Consider the following 27,856-nt stretch of genomic DNA (forward strand, 5'->3'; position numbering starts at 1 on the left):
ATGCATTGGACAACATCACAAAGTACTTCATCCTGTACCTCCCAATTGAAAAAGAAACCAGTACTTGCCTATTTACCTTAACCTCTCCACAATCATTCAACCACTGCAACTTATATGGTCTAGGGTGTTTCAAGGTAGGTAAATTCAATTTTTCCACTAAGTAGTGCTAGCCACATTAGTACAGCTCCCCCATCAATGATCACTACATACCTTATTGTTGACGTGGCATCTAGTATAAAAATATTCTCCCTTTGTTGTTCCATATCATCCTCTTTGACTTGGCACTTAAAGCACGCTCTAGCCACAAGTGACTCACCCTCCACTGAATACTCCACATTATCATCACAAGCATCCTCTAAGTGATGGAATCTGATCATCATCCCTCTACTTTCAGTTTCCACCTCTCATCAATACGTGCGATCATGGTCCTTTTATTTGGGCATTGTGAAGCTATATGACCTACTCCCAACAACGAAAACACTTAATATTACGATTACGAGTTTGAGATTCATTTTTACCTTTGTTGACATGGGAGCTTCATCTCTCCTTTTTGGTGTGTTGGTTTTGGACTTGAAAACAGCCCCTTCGTCTTTCCTCCATTTGACCTCCATGAAGTTAGAGGAGCTCGGATTTTGAAATGACCGAGTTCCTTTCCTTTTAAGTTATCGTTCCACCTTTATTGCCATGTGCACCATGTCCTCCAACTCCACGTAGTGCTGACAACTCCACCACGTTTGCAATGTCCCGATTCAACCCATTCTAGAAATCTTGCCATAGTAGCTTCTCTATCCTCCTCTACATTAGCCCGAATCATGGCAATCTCCATCTCCTTGTGATAGTCATCCACGCTCCTATAGACCTTGAGTAAGACTCTGTAATTTCAGATACAAGTCCTTATAGTAGTGACTAGGGACAAACCGCCTCCTCATGGTGGCCTTCATTTCCTCCCATGTCTCAATAGGCTCTCATAGTTTCTCCTTCTGTTCATCACAAGTTGATCCCACCATATAATAGCCTAATTAGTAAACTCAATCACAGCTAGTTTTACCTTTTTCTCCTCGGAGTAGTTGTGGCACTCAAAGATGAACTCCACCTTCTTCTCCCACTCCAAGTACACTTCTGGATCATTTTTCCCTTGGAACGATGGTATCTTCATTTTGATGTTTCCTAGGCTTCTATCAGTCCTATTTTGCCATCTTGGATCTCTTCGGAAACCTCTACCATGCCTTTCTCCCCTTGGCGCAAACTTGCCCTCATTGTTCAATGAAGCTTGATCCTCTTCATCTTCAAACTCATCGTCATGGTAGTCATCAAAATCATCCACACGCGCACGTCTTTCTTGCCTTCTAGCATTAGGGGCTCTTTGGGACGCTCCTCACGCAAAGAAGCAATAACAGCGTCTTGCCTATCCATCTGATCCCGAATATCATTAAACACCACGTTCATACGTTCAAATTGTTGTTATATAGCCTGCAACATGATGGATGACTCCTCCCCTCCTCTGTTTGATGCTTCGCCCCTGGAAGACATAATTTTGAAACTACAAAAAAAATGTTAGAAATAATTCCTCACAACACTCCTCACGTGTTTACACTCAAATTATGTCACTCACACTCGTATTTCACTCTTAAATTGGCTTTTTCCGATATTAGTCTCACACTCTCTTGCCTTTTTCCACTCGTAGCTTCTCCTTTTCAATTCTGCTTAAACTAATAAACTTGATCAAGAAATTCAACTTGTAGTATTTAAACTAATACCAATGGCAAGAAAATATGATAGAAACACTAAATCAAAGGAATAGGACAAAAAAAATAATATTTTGGTCTGAGGGAATTGAAACTACAAATAAATTTTTTTTTTTCTATTTCTTTCTGTAGTCTCTTCTTTTTCTTTTTCTTTTTCAAGCTCTTTTTTTTTTTTTTTTTTTTTTTTTTTTTTTTTTTATGGGAAGCTTGGTGCACAATTTTAACCTAGTGCACGTCACAAAATAAGAACGAGGAACAAAGAACACAAAAGGAATAAGACAGGATGATAACAGGAAACAAAAGATAAAGGGAAAGAAAAACAATTTTAGAACCTGAACTCTGATACCAAATGATGCGAACTTCAATCAACACGCTTTGACACCCAACAAACAATATTGGAATAATTGCCCAAGAAAGCTAAAATTCAGATTTTGATAGAACCTTGACCCAATGTTTATAAGTGAAATGCGAACCAAATGTATAAGTATCTGACCTTGATCCAATGATTATAATGGAATCACGAACCAAAGGTATAAAGTTTGAATGCCACAAGGAAGAATCCCTGATAAGTTCACAGTTCTTGAAGAACCAAAAGAAGAGCAAAGTCTCACATTTTCTAATTTTTATTCAATAATCTCTTATTATAATGAGTGCATGCTATTTATAAGGCATGACTAAAAATAGAAAAATAGAAAAATATAAAAACGTACTAAATAATAAAACCCTAAATAAAAGTTGATTTGATCTTAAATTAGCAGATCCAAAATAGGAAAAATAACTAAAAACGTTCTAAATAATAAAAACTTAAAATTAAGGTAGATCTAGTCCAAAATTAGATGCTCCAAACTAGAAAAAATATCCATTAACTAATATGGAGCTGGAAAATCAATTAGCCATTAATCCACGCCATAAATCACGTCCAATTAAGCTAGATTAGCCCTCCATAGCTTGGATTAAATTTATTACGTCTTCATCTTCCTTTGGGCCAAGTTTGGAATGTCTTCTGTTAGAATCAACCTAAATCTCTTGAATCAGCCCATTAAGAGCTTCTTGGATCTTGCTTTAGTAATAGGCTCAACTAAAACACGCAATGGATTCTTGAATGCTTGTTGATTTTCATCATATGTACTAATTTTATAGGCTTACATTCTAAAGAAAAGCTTTAATGATCTTGTAATGTATGGGTTTTTTGAACTAAAAGAAAGATGCCCTATCTTAATTTAGTTTCTTTGAATTTGAAAGCATTAAGTGGAAATGCATATTAACACTCGGTGTGAAATGGTTTAATTTTAGTATGATAACCTTCAAATACATTTAGAAGATTTGTTGAATTTGGTGATTTTTTTCTTTTCAAAAATGGTATATAAAGCATTTTTTTTAATAATGGTATAGAAAGCAAAGGTGAGAATTGCATTGTAGCAATGAAGCTTAAAATTAACCTACCTCAACTTTTTATTATGGTTAATGGTCTTGTTTCATGGTCATGAACAAGGGAATTACTGTGTAATTTAAATTGACAACCACATCCAATGAATTCAATAATAGTGGGCAATAAAAACACAAATTCACATTACATATGTATTTTGAAATTACAAGAATTCAAATCTCATTGTTAAAAAACAATGTTACAAGCTAATTATCAACATAATTACAATGACAAAATAATAATAATAATAATAACTGGACATATAATAATCTTAATAACTTAATCTGGTAACTCTTCCTAAAAACTAGGAATTTATTGGCCGAACTCTTATATTAATCCAACACCTCCCTTGGATAAAGGAACCACTCCAACAATAACTTTTTATGCTTATCCACGTTGCTAGTCATCTACATCTTTTGCTGCAAGCGCCATTCACAAAATTGATGTTATTTATCCTGATCATCATTCTTAGCTAGAATGGAGTACCCCTGTTGCTGCATACAACCACTTGTTTGAATCATAAATCATAATAGAAGCCAGCCACTTAATGCACATAATTGGTCAGGTATGAATCATCCATAGAGTGCTATCAAAATCTCAAAACAAAGATAAGCTGCACTTCACAAAACTATATAACCAAGGAGGCCTTATGACATCAAATGGGTTGCAATAGCGATTATCAAAAAAAAAAAAAAAAGAGTGGGGGTGGGGCTGCAATAGCATTAGAGAGTATAGACTAGTCTCTAGGAAGATTGATAGCATAAAACACAATCCAAACAGAAATGACGAAAAGAAAAGTGAAAATAATGTTTAATTGACATAATATAGAATAATAAATTCCATCAACTTATTTCAGCATCACATTAATATGAATACAAAAGCCACAAGAAGTTTAGACCAAATTATAGCTTGTATACCTACCTGCCGGGCTCTTCAAGAATTAGTGCATTTTTTATTCAGCCAAAAATAAAAGAATTTTTTTTGCATTTAGCTTCATTTTTATACTCCCTTCATCTCAAATTGTTTGGTCTAATTAGAAAAACCCAATTATTTAGGGAAACATCATTAACTACCTTATCTCTTTAAAAAAAGTTGAAATTTCCTAAATTACCATTAACAAATTTATCAAAAAATTATTTTGAAACTTTTTTTTTTTTAATAATTTGAATAAAGATGACAGTGGATTTCAAAATTCAGGTTTTTAATTTTTTTTTTTAAATTAAAAAATGCTCCCACAAATAAACTAAGGGCATAAAGGAAAAGTTAATAAATTAATAGCGTTTGACTTTTCAAACAGGACATAATTTTGGGACATCCTAAAATGGAATCCAAGCCAAACAATTTGGGAAGGAGGAGTAATATTTTAGTTAGTTGTCTAGTTTGCAAAACTATTCAACAAACTAGCATTTCGAGTGTCTAAAACTCAATTTTCAAAATAGAAATTGAGTTTTTAAAACTCGAGTTGCAAGTGGTGGCAACTGATGCGGAAAAAAATTCATGTGGAACTCGAGTTTTTAAGACTTGAGTTCTACCGTTTTACTTTCCCAACGCCTGTGTTGCTTCTTCTTCCCCTGTTCTTATTCCCTTCAGCCCGTAATTCTTCTTCGTCGGATTTGTGTTCTCCAGAGAGGTTTTCGTATCTGGTACTTCTACTTCTTCTCGCCCTGTCCTGCTTCTTCTTCCCCTTCATTTCTTGTTCTTCATCTTCATCGTCATCTTCGCTGCTCTGCTTCTCTAGAACTCGAGTCTTTAAGACTTGAGTTCCATGTGGCAAATACATATCCATGTCAGCAATCAGAACTCGAGTCTTTGAGGCTCGATTTTTTCACCAAACTCGAGCCTCACAAGCTCGAGATGTTATTCTCATCATTTCTTTCCAATTCTTGCTAACTAACTATATAGTGTGGCAAGCTCATGCTATTCTGCAAATTACCTCAAAATAAAATAAGGATTCCTGAAATTTGTTTTGATTAAGATCATCCTAACATGAAAACTCCTTTTGATATTTTGAGTGTGTGGAGTATCAACTTGCTAATTCCAATAATAATCTCACAAGTACATAAATGCTTTAAATAAAAAGAAGCTACTAAAGCAATAATAGCTTCACTGAAAACCAGCAAATACTTAACTAGTTCACTCAAGGATGCGAGTAATGAAATCTGTCTAAATTGTGGTATCAAAACAAAATAGTAATCGCAATACCCAATAAGGAAAAAAATTGCAAATCAAAATCACATTACAACCTAAACTCCTAATAGTATATTCAAACACAAAAATATGTAATTCAAATCATTAATAATGATTTTCTTGTAATGTATATATGAAATCTCTATAAATTAAAAAAAAAAAAAAAATTGCACTCACCAATAGGGCATGTAGCTATGGATTAGATGAGGGAAAAACACATAGAGAAAGAGTATAGAGAGGTTTCGAGTTAGACCATAGAGCAAGATGTTGTTGTTGAGACTCAAGACTTGAAAAAGAAGCCGGACCATACGGCCTGGGCCAGATCGGTTTTCGTTTTAAATAATAACCGAAACGGCATCAGAGAACAAGCCAAACCAAGGGTGGCAATAGCAAGGTGGCGGCACAGTGATTAGCCACAATGTTAACGAAGATGAAGGAGGGAGAGAGGAACAGAATGCTTAAGCCACCGTTCATGAGAGAGGGATAGACTATAGAGGAACTCGTGGGTTAGGAGATGGAGCTTCTTTTCTTTGTGGACGTCTGAACTTGTGGAGGAAGTGAAGAGGTGAAGGAACATACCTCAAAAATTTGTTTAAATAAATTAAATTTCAAATTTCAAATGTGCATAGACCTTACGGCGTTAGCAAATGTTAGGAGAGCAACAATTATTATGCTGAGCTGGTAGACAAGTGATGTAAGTCACTTTAGATTTGGTGGCATGCTCTTATTGGCTAGGACTACATAATAATTTCCCCTTGTGGTGAGCATGTATATGAGTTGGAATGCTAATTTAGGAAGAGAAAGTCTAGAAATAAATAAATAAAATTGACAACTTTGAATATGAAAAATTGTTAATATTAAATTAAAAAATAATGTTAATAATGAATCAAATAAAAATAAGTATAAATTTTTTTTTTTTTTTTTTATGGTTGAGAAGAAGTATAATTTTGTCATTTTTAGTCCTAGATCATGCAACCAGGCAAGCCTTCTTTTGTTAAAAACTAGGCTAGTATCCTGGGTGCTTTTTTTTTTTTTCTTTGTCTGTGATCCTAGGCCATGTATTTTGAACTAATTATAGGGCGGGTCTTGGGTTATGTGTCAAAGTTCCCCTTTGCATTGGCCCAAGTACCCCCTACAAGTCTGCCTATATTTGGACTTTGCAATATTTAATTTAGCAATAGCTTAAAGGAAATAGAAGAGATTTCATTGAATCAAAGCATAGTTGCTATCTTAGGAACATAGAAAAGTTATCAAAGATGGTAAGAAACGCAGAATGTCCTTCTATCATGGGTTCCTGGACAAAATTACTTAAACAAAAATTTATGACAAAAGCAAAGAATGATGAAGTACTTAGCAGATTGGAGAGTTGGCAAAAAAAAAAAAAGGGCTCTCGGTGTACTGAGATCTCTCCCTTTCTATGCATAGTACTGTTTCAGCCACTTCCTATTTATGGGCTTTGTCAGGACTGTCCCATCTTCCTTTGTGAGGTAGTAATACCCACTATCATGGACTTCTTTGATGATGTAGGGTCCTTCCCAATTTGGGGCTAATTTGGAAGGTCCTGGGAGGTTTCTTCTTAAATGTTTTGCTGCCCTCAACACTAGTTGCCCCTTAGTGAAAGCCCTTGGGTGTATTGCCTGTGCATATGCCGTAGCCATCATTTGCTAGTACCTCAAGCTTCTCATTCTAGCCACTTCTCTTTCTTCCTCTAACCCCTCTAGATCTACCAACCTCTTTCCATTGTTTGCTTCCTCGGTGTCCTCCTAGTTTTCTTAAAACACTACCCTTGGTGTAGGGACTACTAATTCCATAGGACTAATGGCTTCTGCACCATAAACTAGGGAGAATGGTGAGAATCCTGTGGCTGTTTTCACAGAGCTCCTGCATGCGCAGAGTACATTTGTCAAGTGGTCACTCCATTTTCCCTATACTTATGCTTCATCTTTTTAAGGATCTTCAACATCACCCTATTAGTGGCTTCAGCCTGGCCATTTCCTTGCAGGTAGTATGGTGTAAACCTTCCATGGTTGATGTAATATGCTTCAATCAGGTTCTTTATGTCTTTGTTTATGAATGGGGTCCCATTGTCACTAATCAACCTCTTGGGGATCCCGAACCTTATGATGATGTGCTCTTGAATGAAGTTTGCTACAGCTGCTCTAGTGGCCCTTTTCAAAGGGATAGCTTCTACCCATTTTGTAAAGTACTTAGTGGCTGCTAGGATCCATATGTAACCATTGGAAGAGGGTTTATAGGCCCTATGAGATCAAGCCCCTAAGTGTGGAAAGGCCATGGTGTTGTCATATCTTGTAATACGTTTGGGTGAGTGTGAATTGCATCTCCAAGAACTTGACAGGCATGGCACGTTTTGACCAGTTCCTCGTAGTCCTTCTTCATTATTGGCCAATAGTTTCCCAGCAATAGTAACTGCTTGTAGAGCTTTCTTTTCCCTGTGTGACTTCCACAGTCACCGGAATGGACTTCCCTGACTAGTTCTCTAGCTTCCCTTAGCCCTAGGCATCTTAGGGGATCCCTATTGTACCATTTTTTTTAATAGGATCCCGTTCTGTAAGAAGTACTTAACTACAAGTCTCTTGAGTTGGTGGGCTAATGTCCTGTTAGTTGGTAGGATCCCTTAAGCCAAGTATTCCATGAATGGAGTTCTCCAGTCTTCTGTAACAAATACAGCATAGCTTTCTTCCTTGTCTATTGAGAGTAGACATTTTTAGCATTTCTCTTGTATAGTTGCAGCCTTTTTGCTCATAGTTGGCTAGTAGTATCCCATGTGCTGCATCCTTCTGTATAGACTGATTTTTTCTGCAAACCCACAGGTCTGGCTATGTAGTTCTTCTAGTCTCAGCTATCCTTCTTTCTCATTGATGCACTGGGATAGTATTCTTCCGGGCAGCCTCCTGTATAGCTCCCCTTCTATCAAAGTATAGTCCTTTAGTTCCTTGATACTCCCTCCATATCCTGCCTCTTTGATTTTCTCCTTGACCTCACACCTCCAATCTTGTTGCTCGGGTTCTTCTGGGAACATCCTTTTGAGGATCCTTATGATGGAATGTTCCTGCTTACCTATTCTTACCAGAGTGCCTTTCCCCTTGAATGGCATTTGGGACCCTAGGGTGGCTAGTGCATCAGCGAACCTATTCTCGCTCCTCTAGGTGTACTCCACGCTAAAGGTGTGGAATTCTCGCTCCAACCTTTGCACCCAAGTCCTATAGGCTGCCAAACTCTGCTCTCTCAGTACAAAGTCACCTTTCACCTAGGAGACCACAAGATTGGAGTCTCCTAGAACTCCCATATGCTTTATTCTTATGCTGAGTGCTATGGTTAACCTAATCAAGTATGCCTCGTATTCAGATGCATTATTTGAACAGGAAAACCCAAGCTTAAAAGATAAGGGTATGGTGTCCCTATCTTCGCTGCTAAGTACAATTCTCAATCCATTTGAAGTTGTTGTTGCTGACCCATCAAATCTCATTGTCCACTTCGTTCCCAAGACTTATGCCATTGCCACTTCCTCTAGGATCTCTTCACTTAGTGAGCACTCTTCCTTTCCTAGAAATTGGGCTTACAGATTTGCTATGGCTTGACTTTTGACAGCCTTAGGGGTCCTGAGGCCTATGTCGTATTGAAAGAGCAAGATCAACCACTGTGCTATCCTTCCTGTCAGGAGGGGCTGATATAGGAGTGCTTTTATAGGGTGTGACTTAGTCACCAAAAGGATTTGGTGAGATAGGACATATTGCTTCAGCCTTTGGGATGCATAAATGACTACTAGGCAAGCTTTTTCTATCCTGGGGTACCTAGTCTTAGCATCCTTAAATGTCCTGCTTACGCAGTAAATGGGTTGCTCATTCCCATCATTATCCTCTTGTGCTAGTAGGGCTCCTATCGCCTGGGAGTTAGATACTAAATATAGCAACAAGGGTCGCCTACGTACTAGTGCTTGAAATGTGGGAAGGTGATTCATGATCTACTAGATCCTTTGGAATGCTTCTTGCTACTTGGTTTCCCAGGTGAACTCAGCCCCCTTTTTTCAATAGTTTGGATAAACTACTCATGATTGAAGCCAATCTTGGCACAAACCTCCTAATGTAGGAGACTTTCCCTAGGAAGCTCTTGAGCTCCCTTACTGTTGTAGGCCTCTTTATTATTGCAATGGATATGGCTTTTGCTGGATCTACATTTATGCCTCTGTGATGTACTAAGAACCTAAGGAACTTTCTAGCAAACACCTCGAAAGCACACTTTATGGGGTTCATGTGCAGTTTGTACTTTCTGTACCTTTCAAAAACTTGTTCAAGTGTTTGAAAGTGCCTTGCTATAGTTTTTGATTTCACCACGATATCATCCATATAGTCTTCCATCTCTTTATGCATTATGTCATGGAAGATAGCTGTCATGGTTCGTTGGTACATGGCTCTTGCATTTTTGAGGTCAAAGGGCATTATGGTGTAATAAAAGTTCCCAATTGGGGTCCTGAATGCTGTCTTCTCTGCATCTTTGGCAACCATGCGAATTTGGTTGTACCCACTATACCCATCCATAAATGAAAACATAGAACTTCCCCCAGTTGAATCCACAAGGAGGTCGATATTTGGCATAGGGAACTCATCTTTTAGACATGCCTTTAGATTTCAAAAGTCCACACAGCAACGGATTTAGCCATTCTTTTCCTTCACAGGTACTATGTTAGAAAGCCACGTGGGGTGCTGGATGGGCTTGATAAAGCCAACTGTTAGCAGTTTCTTAACTTCATAAGTTATCTGAGCTTCTACATCATTGTGAAAGACTTTGACTGGTTAGATTACTGGCTTAACCCCTAGGTCCACGTTGAGAGAATGGACCACCAGCCCTGGATCCAGGCTAGGCATCTCGTCATAGGTCCATGCGAACACATCCACATATTTCTTGAGGAAGGCCACTAATTGCTCATTTTCTTATGCTGTCAATTGACTACTAATGAAAACAGGCTTTTGGGATCCTAGCTTAGCTCCCAAGTTTATTTCCTTTAATTCTTCCTCAGGCTGAATTTGTGCCTCTTCAACTGGTTCCCCTGGGATTGCCACCACATATTCTGGTGGTCCAGGACCCTCCTACATGATGCATTTAGGCCTCGCACACCTTCACAAACAATAAATTAACCTTCCTCCGAGTTCTAGTACTACTACACATTCTCGGGATCTTAAGGTACTAGGCTCCTTCCTTTGCCTTTTTCTCTCCAAGAGGTCTCTTAGCTTCTTGACTTCTTGAGTTATCCGAACTTCTACTTCAGTGTGAAAGACCCTGGCTGGTTGGATTACTAGCTTGACCCCTGGGTCCACATTGAAAGAATGGACCACCAGCCTTGGGTCTAAGCCAGGCATCTCGTCATAGGTCCATGCGAACATATCCATGTATTTCTTGAGTAAGGCCACTAATTGCTCCTTTTCTTGTGCTATCAACTGACTACTAATGAAAACAAGCTTCTGGGATCCCAACTCAACTCCTAGGTTTATTTCCTTTAATTCTTCCTTAGGCTGAATTTTTGCCTCTTCAACTAGTTCCCCCAGGACTTCTTCTTGAGCCACCATACATTCTGGTGGTCTAGGACCCCTGCATGATGCATTCAGGCCCCGCGCACCTTCACAAATGATAAATTAACCTTCCTTCGAATTTTCGTACTACTACACATTCTTGGGATCTTGAGGTACTGAGCTCCTTCCTTTGCCTTTTTCTTTCCAATAGGTTTCTTAGGTCACGGGTACCCCCTCCTTCTTCTTCTTCTAAGATAGGTGCTCCTGGGATCCCTGGCGTGGGGTTCTCATCATCTGGTTCTAACTCATCATAGAACATTGTTTCCATAAAGTTTACCTCTCTTTGGCTGAAAGGGTTATGGTTGGCAGGGATCCTTACGGGCCTCTCATTCAATCTCCCTTTAATACATTAATGGTACGTGGATGGGATAAGGCGATGCTTATGGAGCCATAGGCGTCCCAACAGTACATGGTAAGAAGCCTCTAAATTGATTACATGAAATCTGGTCAGGGCTATTATTGGCCCTACTCTTAAGACCAACTGCACATATCCCTCAGTTGATTTTATTGATTCTCCAAATCCTGTTATCTCCATGGGAGCCCCTAGGATCCTCCTGCTAGTCAAACTCACGGCTTCCAAGGTACTCAGGGCTATGAGGTTAAGTGATGCCTTTGTGTCTACTAATGCTCTTCTGACTTGAACACCATTTATAGTGGCCATTAGATAAAGGGGTCTACGGTGGTCTAGATGCTCAACCTCCATGTCTTCATCAGTGAAAGTTACTGCATTGGTTGTTTAATTATGCTCAACTAGTATGAGATTCTGTTGTGAAACATTCCATCCTTGAATCTGCTACTATACTCATGAGGGATTTTGTGGCCACCCTTCTTGCTTCTGGCCCAAATCCCAACTGGTTGAATAGTGACCTGAACTTAGGGTTCTTCTGGAGAGTCTTGACTGTGCTTAGATGGAAGGATCTTTCAAATTCTTCTGCTTCTGCTGGGTTTCCGTGGATCACTACAGCCACCACCCCTTTTCCTTTGTGGTTAGGTAGGGGATTCCTTTGCACTTCGGGTTCCTTCTAAGTGAGCTCCAAGGTTCTCTCCCTTAGTTTCTTGTGAAAGAGCCTGCGGAGGGTCCAACAATCCCTGGTTAAGTGCTTGACGTAGTTGTGAATTCTACAGAACAAAAGATTCTTTCTTTCTTCCTCAGTTGGTGGTCTGGATACAGTGAATGGCCTAACAATTCCATCTCCAATCCACTTGTCCAAGACATGGTTCAATTCCTCTGTAGTACATGGGATCACTGGTGGTTCTTCGAACACTTTCCCTTCAGGTCTCTTCCTTTTCTCTCCTACCGATGCTATCATGGACTGGGGTACCGGCACTCTCTTTGTTCTTATAGTCTGCTCTGTCCTTCTGGTTCTCTGTAGCAGGTCAGTAAACTGAATGATGCATAAATTTTCTAGGTTGAGCCTGTAATCAAAAAGCATGTTGGATATGCAGGTCTCTAAGCTCTTTTTCCTCATGGTCTCCATAACAGTTTAAAGAAATATCTTCAAATCTTTTGATGAACTGGACAAGATCTTCTCCAGGCCTTTGCCTTACCATCTGAAAGCTTTGGAAGGTGACCTTGTCCTCATGGGGTAATACTTTGCACAGAACCTCTCCATCATTTCATCCCAGGTCTTAATGGACCCAGGCCTCAGCATAGTGTACCAAGTATATGCTCTGTCCACTAGGGACTTAGCAAACTCCCTTAGGCACAGTTCTCTGTCTCCTGCATAAGGGCCCATAGTGTGAATAAATCTACTCACGTGTTCCACAGCATTTTCTTTCCTTTTATTAGAAGAATGGAACTTCGGGGGTTCATATCCTTTGGGATAAGGCTTACCGCTAGTGGGAATGAGGGATCCTGAGAAAATTGCTTGGGGATCCCCAAGAGTTTTTCCCTTTCTTGCTCTAAAAGGGCATTAACATTCACCAATGTTAGGTAGTGGGGGTTGCCACCCCCTCTTACTATTGATCCTCCTTCTAGTTGGGCTCTATCCTGATTGACCACAGGGGGGACAATGTCCTTGATTTCCTGTGTCCTGCCCTCTTTGAGAAGGCAAATTTCCTGCTGCAAATTTTTCAACATTTTTTCCATTCGTGCCACAGGGTCTGGCTCTTGTCTTGCACGCCTTTAGCTTGATACCTCTTCCTGCTCTACTAGAGGCACTTCATTCCTATGTCTAAAGGCTACTTCATTCTCTCCTACGAGCTTAGAGGCCGCATGTAGTACATTGGTACCTTTGATATTCCTTTGCCTTGGAGCCATGCTCTGTAAAGGGACTATTCTTTCCCTTTCCTTTACCCAGTCCCCAGTGGAGTCGCCAAAAAATGTGTGAGTGCCTTTTTTTCTAGCACGCAGGCCTAAGGATCCCAGGCCAAATACTTATGGTTTGGTGGACTGGGATTGGTTCATCGCAGCTAAATAAGCTGTTATAAACCAAGTAGTGCATAGAGTAAGGATCCTACAACACGTATATGCAAACAAAGCAATAATATATGCATTTAGCAGCAAGAAAAACAGCAAAAGGAAAATAGAGTAATAAGGAAAGCACAAAATGACTGTTAGGGATCCTCAATTCAATATAAAATATTTGATTATTTTCTTAATTGTGGATTACAATGTGCTCACTAAGATGTGTTACAAGGTCCAAATAAGCTCAAAAATCACAGACTTAAATGGCTATTCAAGCCTCCAAGACTTGCAAAGTTTGAATCTATTTGAATCCGAGTATGTTCTATAGTGGTTGTGTTGGGATACCGGGGAGTATTTCTCTTTCTTTTTACTAATTTTTCTAAGTTTTGACAGAGTTTTCTCAATGATTCTATTATGATTCACTACTGTTGAATTGCCCCTTCAATGATGGCTGCCTTCCCCTTTTATAGTGTCATGGTAGTATTCCATGGTACCACTAATTTCTCTCTTTTGCTCCCCTAGGTATCAAAGCTCGTGTTGTGCCCGTTACTCAGAAGGCTGGTCCTTTCCTTATTCCTCATAATTTTCTCCTTTTGGTGTTGTCTCCCTGAAAGTCCCTCACTGACTTTCCACTCCGAGGTCCCCTTAGATGGCTGACCTCATCTTCTTTGGCTCCTCGCTTTTTTCAGCTTTTGGCTGTTCCTTTTCTTGTCATTTTTCCCAAGTGGTCAGAATCCTTTCCTACTGGGTTGAAGGTTCCTCCAGCCACTTCCCCTTATAGTTCTTCCTTTTAGATTCCCTGAAGTACCATCCCTTTTGTTCACAAATGGCTACTTCTTGCCTTCTGATTCCTTACTATATCAATAGGTGCTTGAGAAGGACATATTTGTCCTTCATTCCTTGCGCTTTTTGGTACTTCCCTTGAGCCATCTCAATCCTACCTAAGGTGTGCTGTGTGTCCCAGGGATCCCAAGCTTTTGGCAGCTTCTGGGGACCCCAGCCCAGCCTTTTCTACTGGACTCCCTTCAATCCCTTGATCTTGGCAGGCTAAGCTTTTCCTTTTGTGGGCTTCAGATCTTTTGGGCTTACCATCCTTTTCCCTTGTGGTGGGCTTTAACTGCTTCAATATTACTTTCTATGGAGTTGGCCCATTGTGCTAGTTTTGGGCATTGGCGTCATGATTTTTTAAACCTCAACATATACAAAATTATACTAGTAGTTTCACTATAAAGATGAATCTTGAGTAAGAGATGGATTTTGCGGTTTATGTGGTTTTCTTATTACATATTTGTCCATAGTGCTAGTAAGAGAATAAAAGATAAACTATAAGTTCATTTGATATATTATTTATAAATACAATAAAAATATTAATTATTGTTGCTAAGATTAAATTTTAGAAATTATCTATTGTTTCTAAATATAATAAACATATTAATCACTGTTGTTATAAGTGATCTTTAATTATTATTACTTAGAATGCTTTTATCTATTAGTTTATGTCTTTACTCGTTATAATTATTTTATTTACCAATTCGACTCAACTTTGACAACTATTGGTCTTTATAATTGTATTAAGATTTTTTTTCTTATGTTAACATTTGCATTTATCTTCACTCAATCACTCCCTTGTCTCACGCTCCTTGTCTATTTTTTTTTTTTAGAATAGCCCTTGTCTAATTGCTTAATTTTTTTTTTAGTGTAACATTTCCTATTTAAAAAGCTAAGATATTGTCAAGAAGATCATATTCAAGCTTATTTCAATTGGACTTTAAAAAAAAATGAGTTAGGTGGTTCAAATTTTTATTTTAAAGGATCAAAACAAAATTATTTTAAAATTATTATACATATTTCTTTTTTTCTTTTTCTTTTTTTGGGCCAATTCATGGGTTTCAAATGAACTCCCTAAGCTTCACTTGTCGCCGCCCTGGTACAACCATGTTAATTTTTTGTTTGTTATGGCAATCTAATAAAAATAAACTAAATATAATAGCTCGTGATTATGAATGGTTAATTTATATAATAATATGTTAATTATAATAACTTCAATCTTTAGCAGAAAAAATATACAGTTAACTAATATACTAAATCTTAAATAAGTGATTATTTGATAGCAGTAATTAATTTAAACTTAAATATTGCATAGAATACTATTTAATTCGCAAAGAGGAATTATTTAATAACTAAAAATTTAACCAAAAAGATAAAACAATGGAAGAAGGAGAGATTTAAGACTAAGTTCCGTCGTAGGTTGATCTGTGATCGATGCCATCAATCGTCATAAATGATAAAATATTGTGCAAGTCAAACATTGAAAACATTATTTGAAAGTTTTAGAGATGAAAAAAAGTATTTTACTAGTCTTATATTGAAAGAATAAAAGGAAGTTGCTATGATTTTTCTTCTATGGATAAATGTGAGTTTTTAATAAGAAGTGTTACAAATCCCCCATATTAGTAAAATAAATTATTGTGCAAAATTTTTGTGGGTGTGGTGTTTGTGTCACTTATGTTGTCACACATATTTCTGAACGTCACACATATACGTCACGAAGAATGTTTTTAAATAAGGGGAATGCTTATTTAGACTTACAAATTCAACTAATTAATTGTATATATTAAGATTTAAACTTACGTTGGAATCATTTAAAGACTAATGAATTTTATGTGGATTAAATTCAACAAGTAAGATATCATTCATCCATTCTGTGGAATCAAGGGAGACAAACACCTTGGAAAGTTTCCTTAAGTAATTAATATAACATGTAAAGGCACACTTTAATCCAAAAGGCCTAAGTTCAATGAGTATAAACTCAATTATTTTATATTAACCACTCATTTTCCTCATTATTATTCAATGTAGGACTTCACTCACATGTGTATACTCAACAATCTCCCTTTCACATGTGAGTCTTTGCCTTTCTGTGGGCATCAAGACCTCTCTGTGGGCCATGAACAACCTTTGCCCCACGCCATTACCATGGGCTCTGATACCACTTATTAGGAAGATAAATACCTTGGGGAGTTTTCTTAAGTAATTAATATAACATATAGAGACACACTTTAACCCAGAAGGCCTAAGTTCAATGGGTATGTGCTCAATTATGTTATATTAAACCACTTATTCTTTTTATCATTATTCAATGTGGGACTTCACTCATACGTGTATACCCAACAGTTTGGTTAAGTGGTCGATGAGAATCGGAGTCTAAGAGCTACTCTTTAGTCTTGTAAGTTCTAGCATGTTTGAAGGAAAGGAAATAAATTGGCTCACGCCTTTGTTAGAAGTGCAGTTTTATCTGCAGACACGGATGTATGAGTAGAAACTCTACCTAGTGAGCAGGATGATATATTCCAATCGAATTTAGTTCAATAAATTTACTTACCTTTTTCTCCAACCCAAAAAAAAAAAAAAAACCAACAAGGTCTATCAAACCTTTAGATGAAGCATCGTATTTATATATTGTTAAACAGGTTAAGGTATATGTAATCTGAAATGTAGTGTTTAAATAGTTAAACTGGTCAGTGTAAAAAATAATGATTAAAAAAATAATTAAAAAAAATATAGCCAAAAAAAAAAAAAAAAAAAAACAAATTAATAAGTNAAAAAAAAAAAAAAAAAAAAAAAAAAAAAAAAAAAAAAAAAAAAAAAAAAAAAAAAACTAAGTTGCACAGATTGTACTGGAGATATTTCGAGTGTTTCAGACAGTATTGGCTTTTTGGTTAATACAATAAAAAAAATTAAAAATGCTAAAAAATTGAAAAACAAAATATTAAAAAACATATTATTTAATCTAATAAATTAGTTAATGTACTTAGGCTGCTTATAAGAATCATACTTAGGCTGCTTATAAGAATCATACATTATAAAACCACTTGTTCAAAGTAGTTTGAACTTTGCATGCCAAGAAAAAATGAAGCTCTCTTCATTGTTCAAAGTAATCTCCAATGACATTATCAAACCATCTTCACCAACTACCACCCATCTTCGCCATTATCAATAATGCCTCCCATGTATATTTCATCTATCTGCTTCTACGAAAAGAACAATACATACTCAAAATTCAGCATTAATAGTGCTGCCAAATCTAGTGCACTCAAACAACCATTGTCTAACATCGTAAAGCATTACTACCCTTTAGCTGGTCGCCCTAAAGACAACAATCTTAGTGTAGATTGTAACGATGAAGGTGTCTTGTATCGTGATTCGTGAGGCCGAAGTCAAGTGCCAACTTTCAGATATTGTTGCAGAGCCAAATCCTACAGAGATGAAGAAATTTCTTCCATGTGATAATGATGGCACACACCATTTACCCTTTGCAGTTCAAGTCAACCACTTCACTTGTGGTGGTATTGCCATTGGCACATGCATTTCCCACAAGATTGCCGATGGCTCATCCTTTATCAACTTTATGAAAAATTGGGCCGCCACAGCTCGATGCAAGAGCGATGCTATATATCCACAATTTTAATCATCCACTCTATGCCCACCTGCAACTAATTTATCTGGATTTGACCCAACATATGTTATGACAAAAGAGAAGCTTGTATTAAAGAAGTTTGTGTTTAGTTCTTCTTCAGTAGAGGCTCTTAAAGCAAAATATGTAGAAAGCTCAGCTAGCTTAGAATTATACCCAAGCCATGTTGATGCCTTGTCAACTTTTATATGGAGTCGATATGTAACCACAACTGATCAAGTAAAGTCTGAGTCTGAAAAACTCCACATAATTCTTTATGCAGTGAATTTGCGGAGGAGGATGAATCCTCCATTACCTGACTGTTCTTTCGGAAATTTATTTCAACTCATACCAGCCATTGTGTCTAAAGAAACCAGCCAGGAAGATTGGTATAGAATTGTGGGTAAGTTGAGAGATGCAAAAAGAAAACTCGACAAGTTTGACGTGAAAAATCTACAAAAGCGTAGTGAACAGTTGGATCTTGTAAAAGAGTTTTGTGGAAAAGTCATGGCATCAGATACAGTTCTCAGAATTGTGTGGGTTTCCTAGATATGACGTTGACTTTGGATGGGGAAAGCCTTTGTGGATTGGTCGGGTTAGCCTGCCTCACAAGAATCTAATTACGTTGACAGACACCAAATTTGGGGATGGAATAGAGGCGTGGATGAACTTGAAAGAGGAAGAAATGGTCAATTTGAAAGAGACAAGGAGCTCCTTTCATATGCTAGAATATGATATTTCACAGTTTGTTCATTGGGTGGGCAACTTTAGAGCTAAAATACTATGTTAGTGCTTTTTGTTGTTGGCAGTATATATAGTCAGCTCTTGATGCCCACTTTTGACAAAAGAGCTCAATGGCAGAAGAAGCCCAACAATATTATTATATTTTTAAATCCCTGTAAATTAGATTGTTTAACCTAATTAATTAACCAAGTGAATACTTAGGTTTATTATTCAAATTTAGGTTAAAACAAAACAATCATATCATGCAAAGCAGCAGAAAAACAAATAACAAAACGATATGATGGCCTAGGAAAACTAAACCCGTAAAAACCTGGGGAGGATTTAACCTAACTATCCTTAAGGTAAAAAGCAAATCCACTATAAAAGAATTGCAGTTTGTGCAATAGAACTTAGACCACTAACATTTTATTGCTACCTCGAGTAGAAAACTTACTACCACGACCACATGATAACTCTGAGTCTACGGACTACTTCTTTCTTTGGCCTTTGTAACACAAACACCCACACTTGTGATATTTAAAAAATAAAATAAAAAAAAAATAAAAATTAAAAAAAAAAAAAAAAAAAACAAACAAACAAACAAACAAAAACTCTCTTGTTTGTGACTCCAAGACCACCCTTTAAGGTTTAGATCATTAGCACCTTTGATGACTAGAGAAGGTTCTACAATGCTGGATCTTAAGATTCTTTAAAGAATAACACCTGTAGAAGATATGAGAGAGTTTTTTGGTACAAAACCCTAGATCTACAAAAGAGGCACACTCTTCTCTCTCTGAAAAGCCTTATAAAAACGTGCTTAAGGTTTCCTTTATATACTAGTAGTATTTTACTTGAAACCCAATACATTTAAGTAGAATTTGGGCTGAAATATAATTCTGCAGATACGTATTTCAATTGGTCGAGCCTGTCTTTCGATCGAACTAGGCAGTTTCTGAACTTTTCTTTCTACAACTTGTATATTCTTGAACCTTGACTTGTATCACCTTGAGCATTGTTTAATAATACCTATAGACTCTAGGATCTATATCTAGACAAGTTTGTGTTCATGATTTGCCAGTTGTTCTAAATTTTTAGTACCTAACAAACTCCCCTTTCGGCAATTCGTAACAAAACTTACATACAAAATGAAATGCTCAAATATAAGAACAACCCAATACATTAAAATGCCTAAATACATCACAAATCCCAATCTAAAACTCCTACCTTAGAAGTTGCAAGTAGCAGTAGAAGATCTTGATCAGAATGTACATGTCTTTCCTAAAAACACTTAAAAGAACACATCACCTATTTGTGGAAAGAAAGACATATAAACAATAAATAATCAAATTAAAGCAAATAACAAATAAGCAAACTAACTCTCCTTATAAGTTAGATACATCAAAAATTTTCATATTCTCCCCCTTACATAAACAATTTTATCTTCCCCTAAACAAAACTTTTTAAAAACCTTTTTAAACAGGATTCTCACATTTCATCTATTTCTCCCCCCTTTTGTCACATATTGACAAAGACAACTCAAACAAAGAGTAACTAGAAAACATACACAACAAAAGACAAGAGAAAATAGAGAACTAAGGGAACACTAAACAATTAGATCTATAGAAAATAGAGACAATTCCCTCTATGAAGAGCAACAACTCCCTCTAAGAACAACAAAGATTAAAAATAAGCTTCTCCCCTATAAAAATAGAAAAAAAAAATTTTGAGGTTACACATGAACACAAATATTCACTCTTTCAATAAATGCAAACTTGACATTATGTGATCCATTAACAGTTGCATGAGTAGAGAAAATATTTGCGCATTGATTATCCATCATATCTTTTAAGAAAAATATTTTCTACAGTTCACACAAAGAAAAATAGCATATACTAAAAAGTACATAACTCAAAAATTAATCAATTAATTTTTAAATTAAGTTGAGTACCAATTTAACAAAGTGTATGCGTGTTATGTGTGAAAACAATGAGAGATGTGACTGCAAAACTGCAAGATGGATACAGAAAACAATGCTATGCATGTGAATCCTAAACACAAATGATGCATGAAAAAAAAAATTGGTCAAAAACTTAGAAACTGAAAATTTTTCAGTTTTGATCAATCGAGCATTGATCGAATACCAATCTAGTCAGACAGAAGCTAGAATTATAAAATCTAGAAATTTTTGATTGATCGAAAATCACACTCGATCAATTGAAATTCTGGAAAACTGAATTATTTGAAAAATTGCAGAAGATTATGCAGAAACTACTTAAAGCAAGTAATTTCATGAATGAAATGCATGAGAATGAGTTTAAAAGTTTTTCAAAAACATTTTTTTTCAACCCAAAACTTCAAAACAAATATTTTTAATCATCAAAAACACAATTTTTGCCAACCCTTAAACATATTTTGTATCAAACACCATAAAAAACATAATCTTGGATGACCAAACCAAATTCACACACAATTTCATGTATTAAGTTTAGCAAAGAATAACTTGTGAAGTTTGTGCAACTAGTAAAAGTATGAGATACTTGTGAGGTGATAAGTAGATAGTAATCAATCACAATTTCTACATTATTCATCAAATAAGTTTGAAAGTGACTATCACCTAAAGAGTTACATCATATAACTCTCACATCTCCTAGAAAATAAGCTTGCAATCATGTAATTATTTTAGCCTCATAATGTACACACCATTTTTATTTCATTGTGAAATATTTATTTTTAGCCACATAATGCATACCAATTTTATTATTATTCCAAGGCTACACCTTATTTTCTTTTTGTGCATGTACTACTCTTTTTCGAGTACAAAATCTTACGATATGCACTAAAATATTCATGATTGGCTAGTAAATAGTGGTGAGATGGTTATTTATGCCTTTCTTTTAGGATTTTTTAGTCCTTACAATCAAAATCATGTGACTTCAAAAACAAGATCATGTGATCAAAAACTATAAACAACTCCCACACAACATGCACTACATAGCTAAAATTAGCAAAGTGTAGAAAAAATAAGCTCATCCAAGTTAAACAAGGTACACAAACATGTTATACAAAGATAATAGGCCAAACTCAATTACATATCCATGATGTGTAATACAAAAGAAATAAAAATCTTTTTGGTTTCAAAAATTTTTTTATGACCAAAACTAAAAGAACACATTATGCTAAATGATTAAAAATGCAAATGCAATGCATGACAGTGCTTAACTAAGCTATAGAGGGTATATAAACAAGAAATATCAATTTCTTAATTAGCCCTTGAGTACATGTCCAGACTAGTACATACTCACACAAAATCAGAAATAACTTAGCACTTATATAACACATACTTTTTATGTTTCTCCACAATATTAAGCATGTTCTAAATCAAGAGAAGGATATCATAATTCATGTAATCCTCAAGAAAAATAAATCTAGACAAAATAAAATATTTTTGTCTATTTGAAAATTTTCAATGTTTTTGGATTTTTGAATGATCAAAACAACCTAAGAAAATAAAACAACCAAAAACTAAAAGTAAACATGTCCACAAATAATTAAAAGAATTAAATCAGGGACAAGTTAGCAACACTCACCTTAGCAAGTCTTTTCTCACCTATTTAGCACGAGTCTTCGGCTTTGTAGATGAAAATCCATGAGAAGCAGAGTGTATTTAAGGGATTGCACCAATTTTCTGAGAAAAACTGAAATCCTACAAATTCTTTTCACAAGCCTCAAAAAGATTAACTGAAATAATAGTGTCCATTTTATTCAAAACATCACAATCAAAAACAATAAGACACTTAAAATTATCCATGATAATAGGGATCAAGGATCAACTCTAGGTATAATAATCTAAATCAAGAGCTAACCCGCTCTAATACCACTTGTTAGGTTTTAGATCCCTGTAAACTAGATTGTTTAGACTAATTAATTAACCAAGTAAATACTTAGGTTTATTATTCAGATCTAGGTCAAAACAAAACAATCATATCATGCAAAGAGCTAAAAAAAAAAAATATAACAAAATGATATGATGACCTAGGAAAACCAAACCGATAAAAAACCTAGAGATGATTTAACCTGACTATCCTCAAGGTAAAAGGCAAATCCACTATGAAAGAATTGAAGTTGTACAATAGAACTTAAACCACTAACATCCTATTGTTATCTCGAGTAGAAAACTTATTACCACGACCACATGATAGTTCCGAGTCCACAACTACTTCTTTCCTTGGCCTTTGCAACACAAGCACCCACACTTGTGGTATAAAAACAAAAATAAAAAAATAAAAAAAAAAAAAAAAACTCTCTTATTTGTGACTCCAAGACCGCCCTTGAAGGTTTAGATCATCAGCACCTTTGATGTCTAGAGAAGGTAGCAACTTTTACAACACCGGATCTTGAGATTCTTCAAGGAATAATACCGATAGAAGACATGAGAGAGCTTTTTGGTACAAAACCCTAGATTTACAAAAGAGGCACATTCTTCTCTCTCTGAAAAGCCTTATAAAAATGTGCTTAAGATTTCCTTTATATACTAGTAGTGTTTTACTTGAAACTCAATACGTTTAAGTAGAGTTTAGGCTAAAATAGAATTCGTATTTTGATTGGTCGAGCCTGTCTTTCGATCGATCGATCCAAGCAGTTTCTGAACTCTTTTTTCTGTAACTTGTATATTCTTAAATTTTGACTTGTATCAGCTTGAGCATTATTTAATAATACCTATAGACTCTAGGATCTATATCTAGACAAGTTTGTATTCACAATTTGTCAATTGTTCTAAACTTTTATAACCTAACAAATATGAAAAAGATGGGGAACGAAAACAGTAAAGTAAAGACTATCAGGCCAGAATGGCTGGAATAATGGTCAACAGACTCACAAAAATAATAAGTGGCTAGGAAGAAAGCAAATTGGCCAAGGAAAACTAAGGAATGAAGTAGTAAACCTATGAAAATTATAAGAGATGGAGAAAAAAGTAAAATGAGCCAAGAAAGCCCAAGAAAGGAATTAGTAAATTCATACAGTTGGCATAAAGGCCAATAAGCCCGAAAAGTAAGGATGTGATAATTGGGCCGGGGAAGCCCAAAAGATTTAGCAAAAACCCATAAGAGTGAAAGAGGTAAGGAAGAAGGAAATGGGCCAAGGATGTGATAACGCCTTAAAATGTGTACTTGTTATATATTTATGTGGGTGTTATCTCCTTATTACTATACTTAATTTGTATAATTAAGCCATGATTTGTACTAGTCCCTATTATTTATCTTTACATAATTTCTTGAATAAGATGCTATTCATTGTGTGTAATTTTCTACTTTCAGGAAATCATGTGAGAAAGATGAGTTTACAGAAATTTGTGAGAAAATAGAGGCCAAACTAGAATTAAAATGGACCTAAAGGACCATGCCTAAATGTCTAAGGAGGTGCAGCTGGAGTGCTTGGATCATCTAACATGATTGGAAGCTTCAAATAAGGAAAGAAATCAAAGAGGCAGAATCTGAAAAGGAAAAATCTGATTTGAGTACTGATCAGTATTTTAGGCGTATCTCTCTCCTCAAAAATCCAATTGACACAAGGCTAGATGGGTTGGAACCGTGACTTAAATATCTACAACTTTTCAGTTTTGAGTTTTTCGAAATTCTCAATTTTTGAAGGCCGAAATTAACTCACAAGTTACTGCTGTAAACCTGGACGGAAATTTAAATAATGAAAAGTTTTATTTTCTTTGGACACTTAGACATTAGGGTTTTAGGGAGAGGCAGTGAGAACGAATTTTGGCAAAGAAAACCTTGTATTTTTCTTTCTCTAATGGCAGCCTGAACTCTTTGCTAGGGCTAGGGGTTATGCTTCTTCTCTACGGTATGAATATTCAATGTGATTCTTTCTAGGATTTTATCAATGACATATTTGATTGTTCAATTAGATTTCTTTTGATGTATTAGTTCTTCCATGCTTTCAATAAGTTCAATCATGTTTTTCTTATTGTTTAGAGGAATTTCTAATAGTTTCAAATAGAAATCATGTTTTAAAGTGAATGGGTTTTTTTGAAAACTTTTCTAACCGCATTATTAATCGAGGTTATCATGCGTTCTTGAATTGTCTCAGTTCAACCGAATCATAAGTTTTTAATTGTATAAGAACAATCAATTATGAAATATATATTTTCTTAGATCACAAAGAATTTCATATCGATATAGGGAAACACCCCGATGCCCTAGTATTTACATTATTGATTTAAATCAGTTTTTATTATTATTCTTGTTAACACTTTTCTAACCGCATTATTAATCGAGGTTATCATGCGTTCTTGAATTGTCTCAGTTCAACCGAATCATAAGTTTTTAATTGTATAAGAACAATCAATTATGAAATATATATTTTCTTAGATCACAAAGAATTTCATATCGATATAGGGAAACACCCCGATGCCCTAGTATTTACATTATTGATTTAAATCAGTTTTTATTATTATTCTTGTTAACGATCACCAAGCAAAAGTATTTTTCTTCTTCACCCAAATTACTGTTTAATTATATTGTCTTTGAATTTACCCTGCTCCTTGTGGTTCGACCTGGGTACTCCGAGAATTATATTGCTACGATCTCCTGCACTTGGGAGTGAGCAAGCAGGATGCTCAAGGAATGAAATGGGCCGAGGAAGCCCAAGGCATAGAACGGGTTGGCCCAGTAGGAATGCTGCCCAGTAAAGCCTAAAAGAAGAAAGAATGTAAGAAATGAATTGGTCGGAGCTTCAACCCGTAAGCCCAGAGGTAACAACAAGGTAAAAGGATAAGTGATATCATAGCAGGAGTAGTGCAATGGCATGGCAGGAGCACCAGCTAGGCCACGGACACGGGACAAAAAGGGACATGGGCCAGGTAAGAGGGAGAAGGGCCACACCTAAAAAATACCAAGTTTGAAGAGGAGATGGAATGCAGAGAACGAAAGCCCAAAGATCCATGTATCATTCACGCTGCAAGAGTTAACAAATACCAGAACGTGCAATAGAATCAAACAAATGCGGAGGCAATGGCAAATGCATGAAGGCCAGAAAAGTAATTGATTCAGACAGAAGTGGGGCATACACACAAGGCTTAGACACCACCTACCTGTACCCAGCCAATATAGGGAAGGTGGGCCACGGGTCAGAGGTATAAGAGGGTGTGGTCTGGCGGTGGGGAGAAGGGGGAGCCTATTTTTAGGTTCCCGCTCAAACTTTTTTGGAAGAAATGTCTTGCTGGGATGACATCTCACCCAAAAGAAGTAAACATGAGCTAGAATCACTAGACGCATGCCATAAAGGTTGGTAAGGGAGAGGTTTAACCCTTATTCAGATGAGAGTATTAAGAAAGGTAAGAGACAAAACAAAACCACTTTTGTTTGGAAATGAGGCGTGGTGTAGCCAACACAGTGTAGTGGTGATGGTTGGGTAGCCGGCAGACTAGTGGATAGTCTTAAAAGGATGCCAACAATGAGCCAAAAGTGGTTGAGGGGTAAAAATAGTAAATCCTGTCATGGCAAGCAGTATAAAGGCTATAGTCGTGAACACTGAAAAGGGGAGAAGAACAGTGCAAAAAAAAAAAAAAAAAAAAAAAAAAAAAAAAAAAAAAAAACGAAGAGATAGAAAGAAAGAAAAGAAAACAGAGAAATCAAAGAATAAAATGAAAAATATAGAAATCCCAAAGAGAGGGAAGAAACATGAGTGCTAGGAATAGAGGCATGCATTAATAGGTTACCCATTTCTCTCCCTCTCAATAAACCCACTCTCTGATAAGCTAAGAACTCAAGTTTCAACCATCTAGGTCCTTTTTCCAAAGTGTGTAATCTCTATAGCAGGAACTCCCTCTGAGGTTACCCACATTGGAGATCAGCTCCTTTTTGGGCTTGTGTCTGCTGAACAGCTAAGCCAATTCTTTTGGCAAATGAATCCTATTTTTGCTGATAAATGACTAACTTGTTATCTTACTATTAATTTCTTTTTGCTGTGACCTTGTCATTTGTAATCATATTGCTATATCCTCTTGCTAGTACTGTTAATTTCTTTTTACTGTTAATTTCTTTTTAGTTATCCTGTTGCATTGTACTTCCTGCTATAATATTTGTAATAGTCTTTCCTGCCATGAGCATGCAGTACGTTCAAGGTTCCTGCCAAGATGCATATGTATGGGGATGGCCCAACTTGCGCACAAGCTGACCTAAGATGTGTTTCAGTTAGGCTTGTCTCGGCTCTCCTACCCCACAATCACGGGCCGTGGTACAGTAGGAGAAATCTAGTCCAAAACACAAACAGGCCCACCACAATATGCTGCTAGTTCTCTAATTTCTTCAATAAAATTTCTTCTTGTCCACAAAAATAAAAAATAAAAACAACTAATGCTTCTAGTTTTTTTTGGTTAAATTTGACAAGCGTGTTAATTTGACTAATTAGGAGAAGAGGAGCAAAACTACTTGGAAATGCATAAAAAGTGTTTCTCGAGATTTTTCTCTAACTATCTCTTAGACGTAACATCAGTGGCGACGCCACTCAGAGCCCAGGGTGTTCCCAGGAACACCCTGGCTTGAAAAAAAAAAATTATATATAATAATTAATTTTTTTTATTTGTTTACCCTTAAAAAAAAAATAGGAACACCCCCAAGCAATATCAGGAACACCCTCAAAAGTTTTATGCCAAACAAATTTTGACTAAAATCTTAAAAAAAAAAAAAAATCGTAATAGAGCAAGCCCAAAAAAAAAAAAAAAAAAAAAAAAAAAAAAAAAAAACCAACCAACCAACCAAAACCCAATATGAACACGCATAAGGTGTTGTTGTTGATGAGCCTCATCAGATGAGCTCACTGCCATCCCATAGTAGCTTCAGTTTTCTTCTCTTCCTCATTGTCACTCTCTTTCTTTTGGCATTTCTAGTATGGGTTCTAAACAAAATGTTAGCAGAGGAACAAGAATGACTTCCACTGCTTCACACTCACACCAACCCACTTTCTACTTCTTATTAAATGCCTTTTTTTTTTTTTTTTTTTTTTTTTTTTTTACAAAAGTTACTCATGGGCGGAGTGGCGGACAAACTAACGTGGTTATCTGCCACTCTTTTACCTTTTTTTATTTTTTGATTTTTGATTTTTGTTTTAATTTCTTAGAAAATCGTTTATAGAATTCTACTCTTTTCCTTTTTGACCACTTCTATGTAGAAGTCTTATTATGCTTTTTAATTTTTTTATTGAGTTGTGAAATTAGCTTAAAATAATTTGAATAAAAGAGGTCAAATTTTGAAATGTAATTAGATATATTAATTTATATAGAATTTTTTTTTATATATATATAAGATAGAATTCTACTCT

At 36.1% G+C, this 27,856-nt stretch overlaps 1 protein-coding gene and 1 long non-coding RNA gene across 2 annotated transcripts; one reads left to right on the forward strand and one right to left on the reverse strand.

Moving 5' to 3' along the window:
- Positions 1-3,288: 3,288 nt before the first annotated feature.
- Positions 3,289-5,950, reverse strand: LOC136065008 (uncharacterized). The gene is made up of 2 exons (XR_010626652.1): positions 5,536-5,950; positions 3,289-3,665 (listed from the first exon to the last, which is right to left on the reverse strand). It is a non-coding gene; the product is annotated as an uncharacterized LOC136065008 (long non-coding RNA).
- An 11,925-nt stretch (positions 5,951-17,875) lies between these two features.
- On the forward strand, positions 17,876-18,352 carry LOC112019811 (stemmadenine O-acetyltransferase). The gene has a single exon (XM_024052354.1). The coding sequence runs from the start codon at positions 17,876-17,878 to the stop codon at positions 18,350-18,352; it is 477 nt and encodes a 158-aa protein (XP_023908122.1).
- The last annotated feature ends 9,504 nt before the right edge of the window (positions 18,353-27,856 follow it).

This window comes from Quercus suber, unplaced genomic scaffold (assembly GCF_002906115.3).
Source record: "Quercus suber isolate HL8 unplaced genomic scaffold, Cork oak 2.0 scaffold_827, whole genome shotgun sequence".
In the NCBI taxonomy this organism is placed as follows: domain Eukaryota; kingdom Viridiplantae; phylum Streptophyta; class Magnoliopsida; order Fagales; family Fagaceae; genus Quercus; species Quercus suber.

Excerpts from the sequence above, each read along its gene's own strand:
- LOC112019811 (XM_024052354.1), top strand. The coding sequence starts at position 17,876 with ATGACAAAAGAGAAGCTTGTATTAAAGAAGTTTGTGTTTAGTTCTTCT.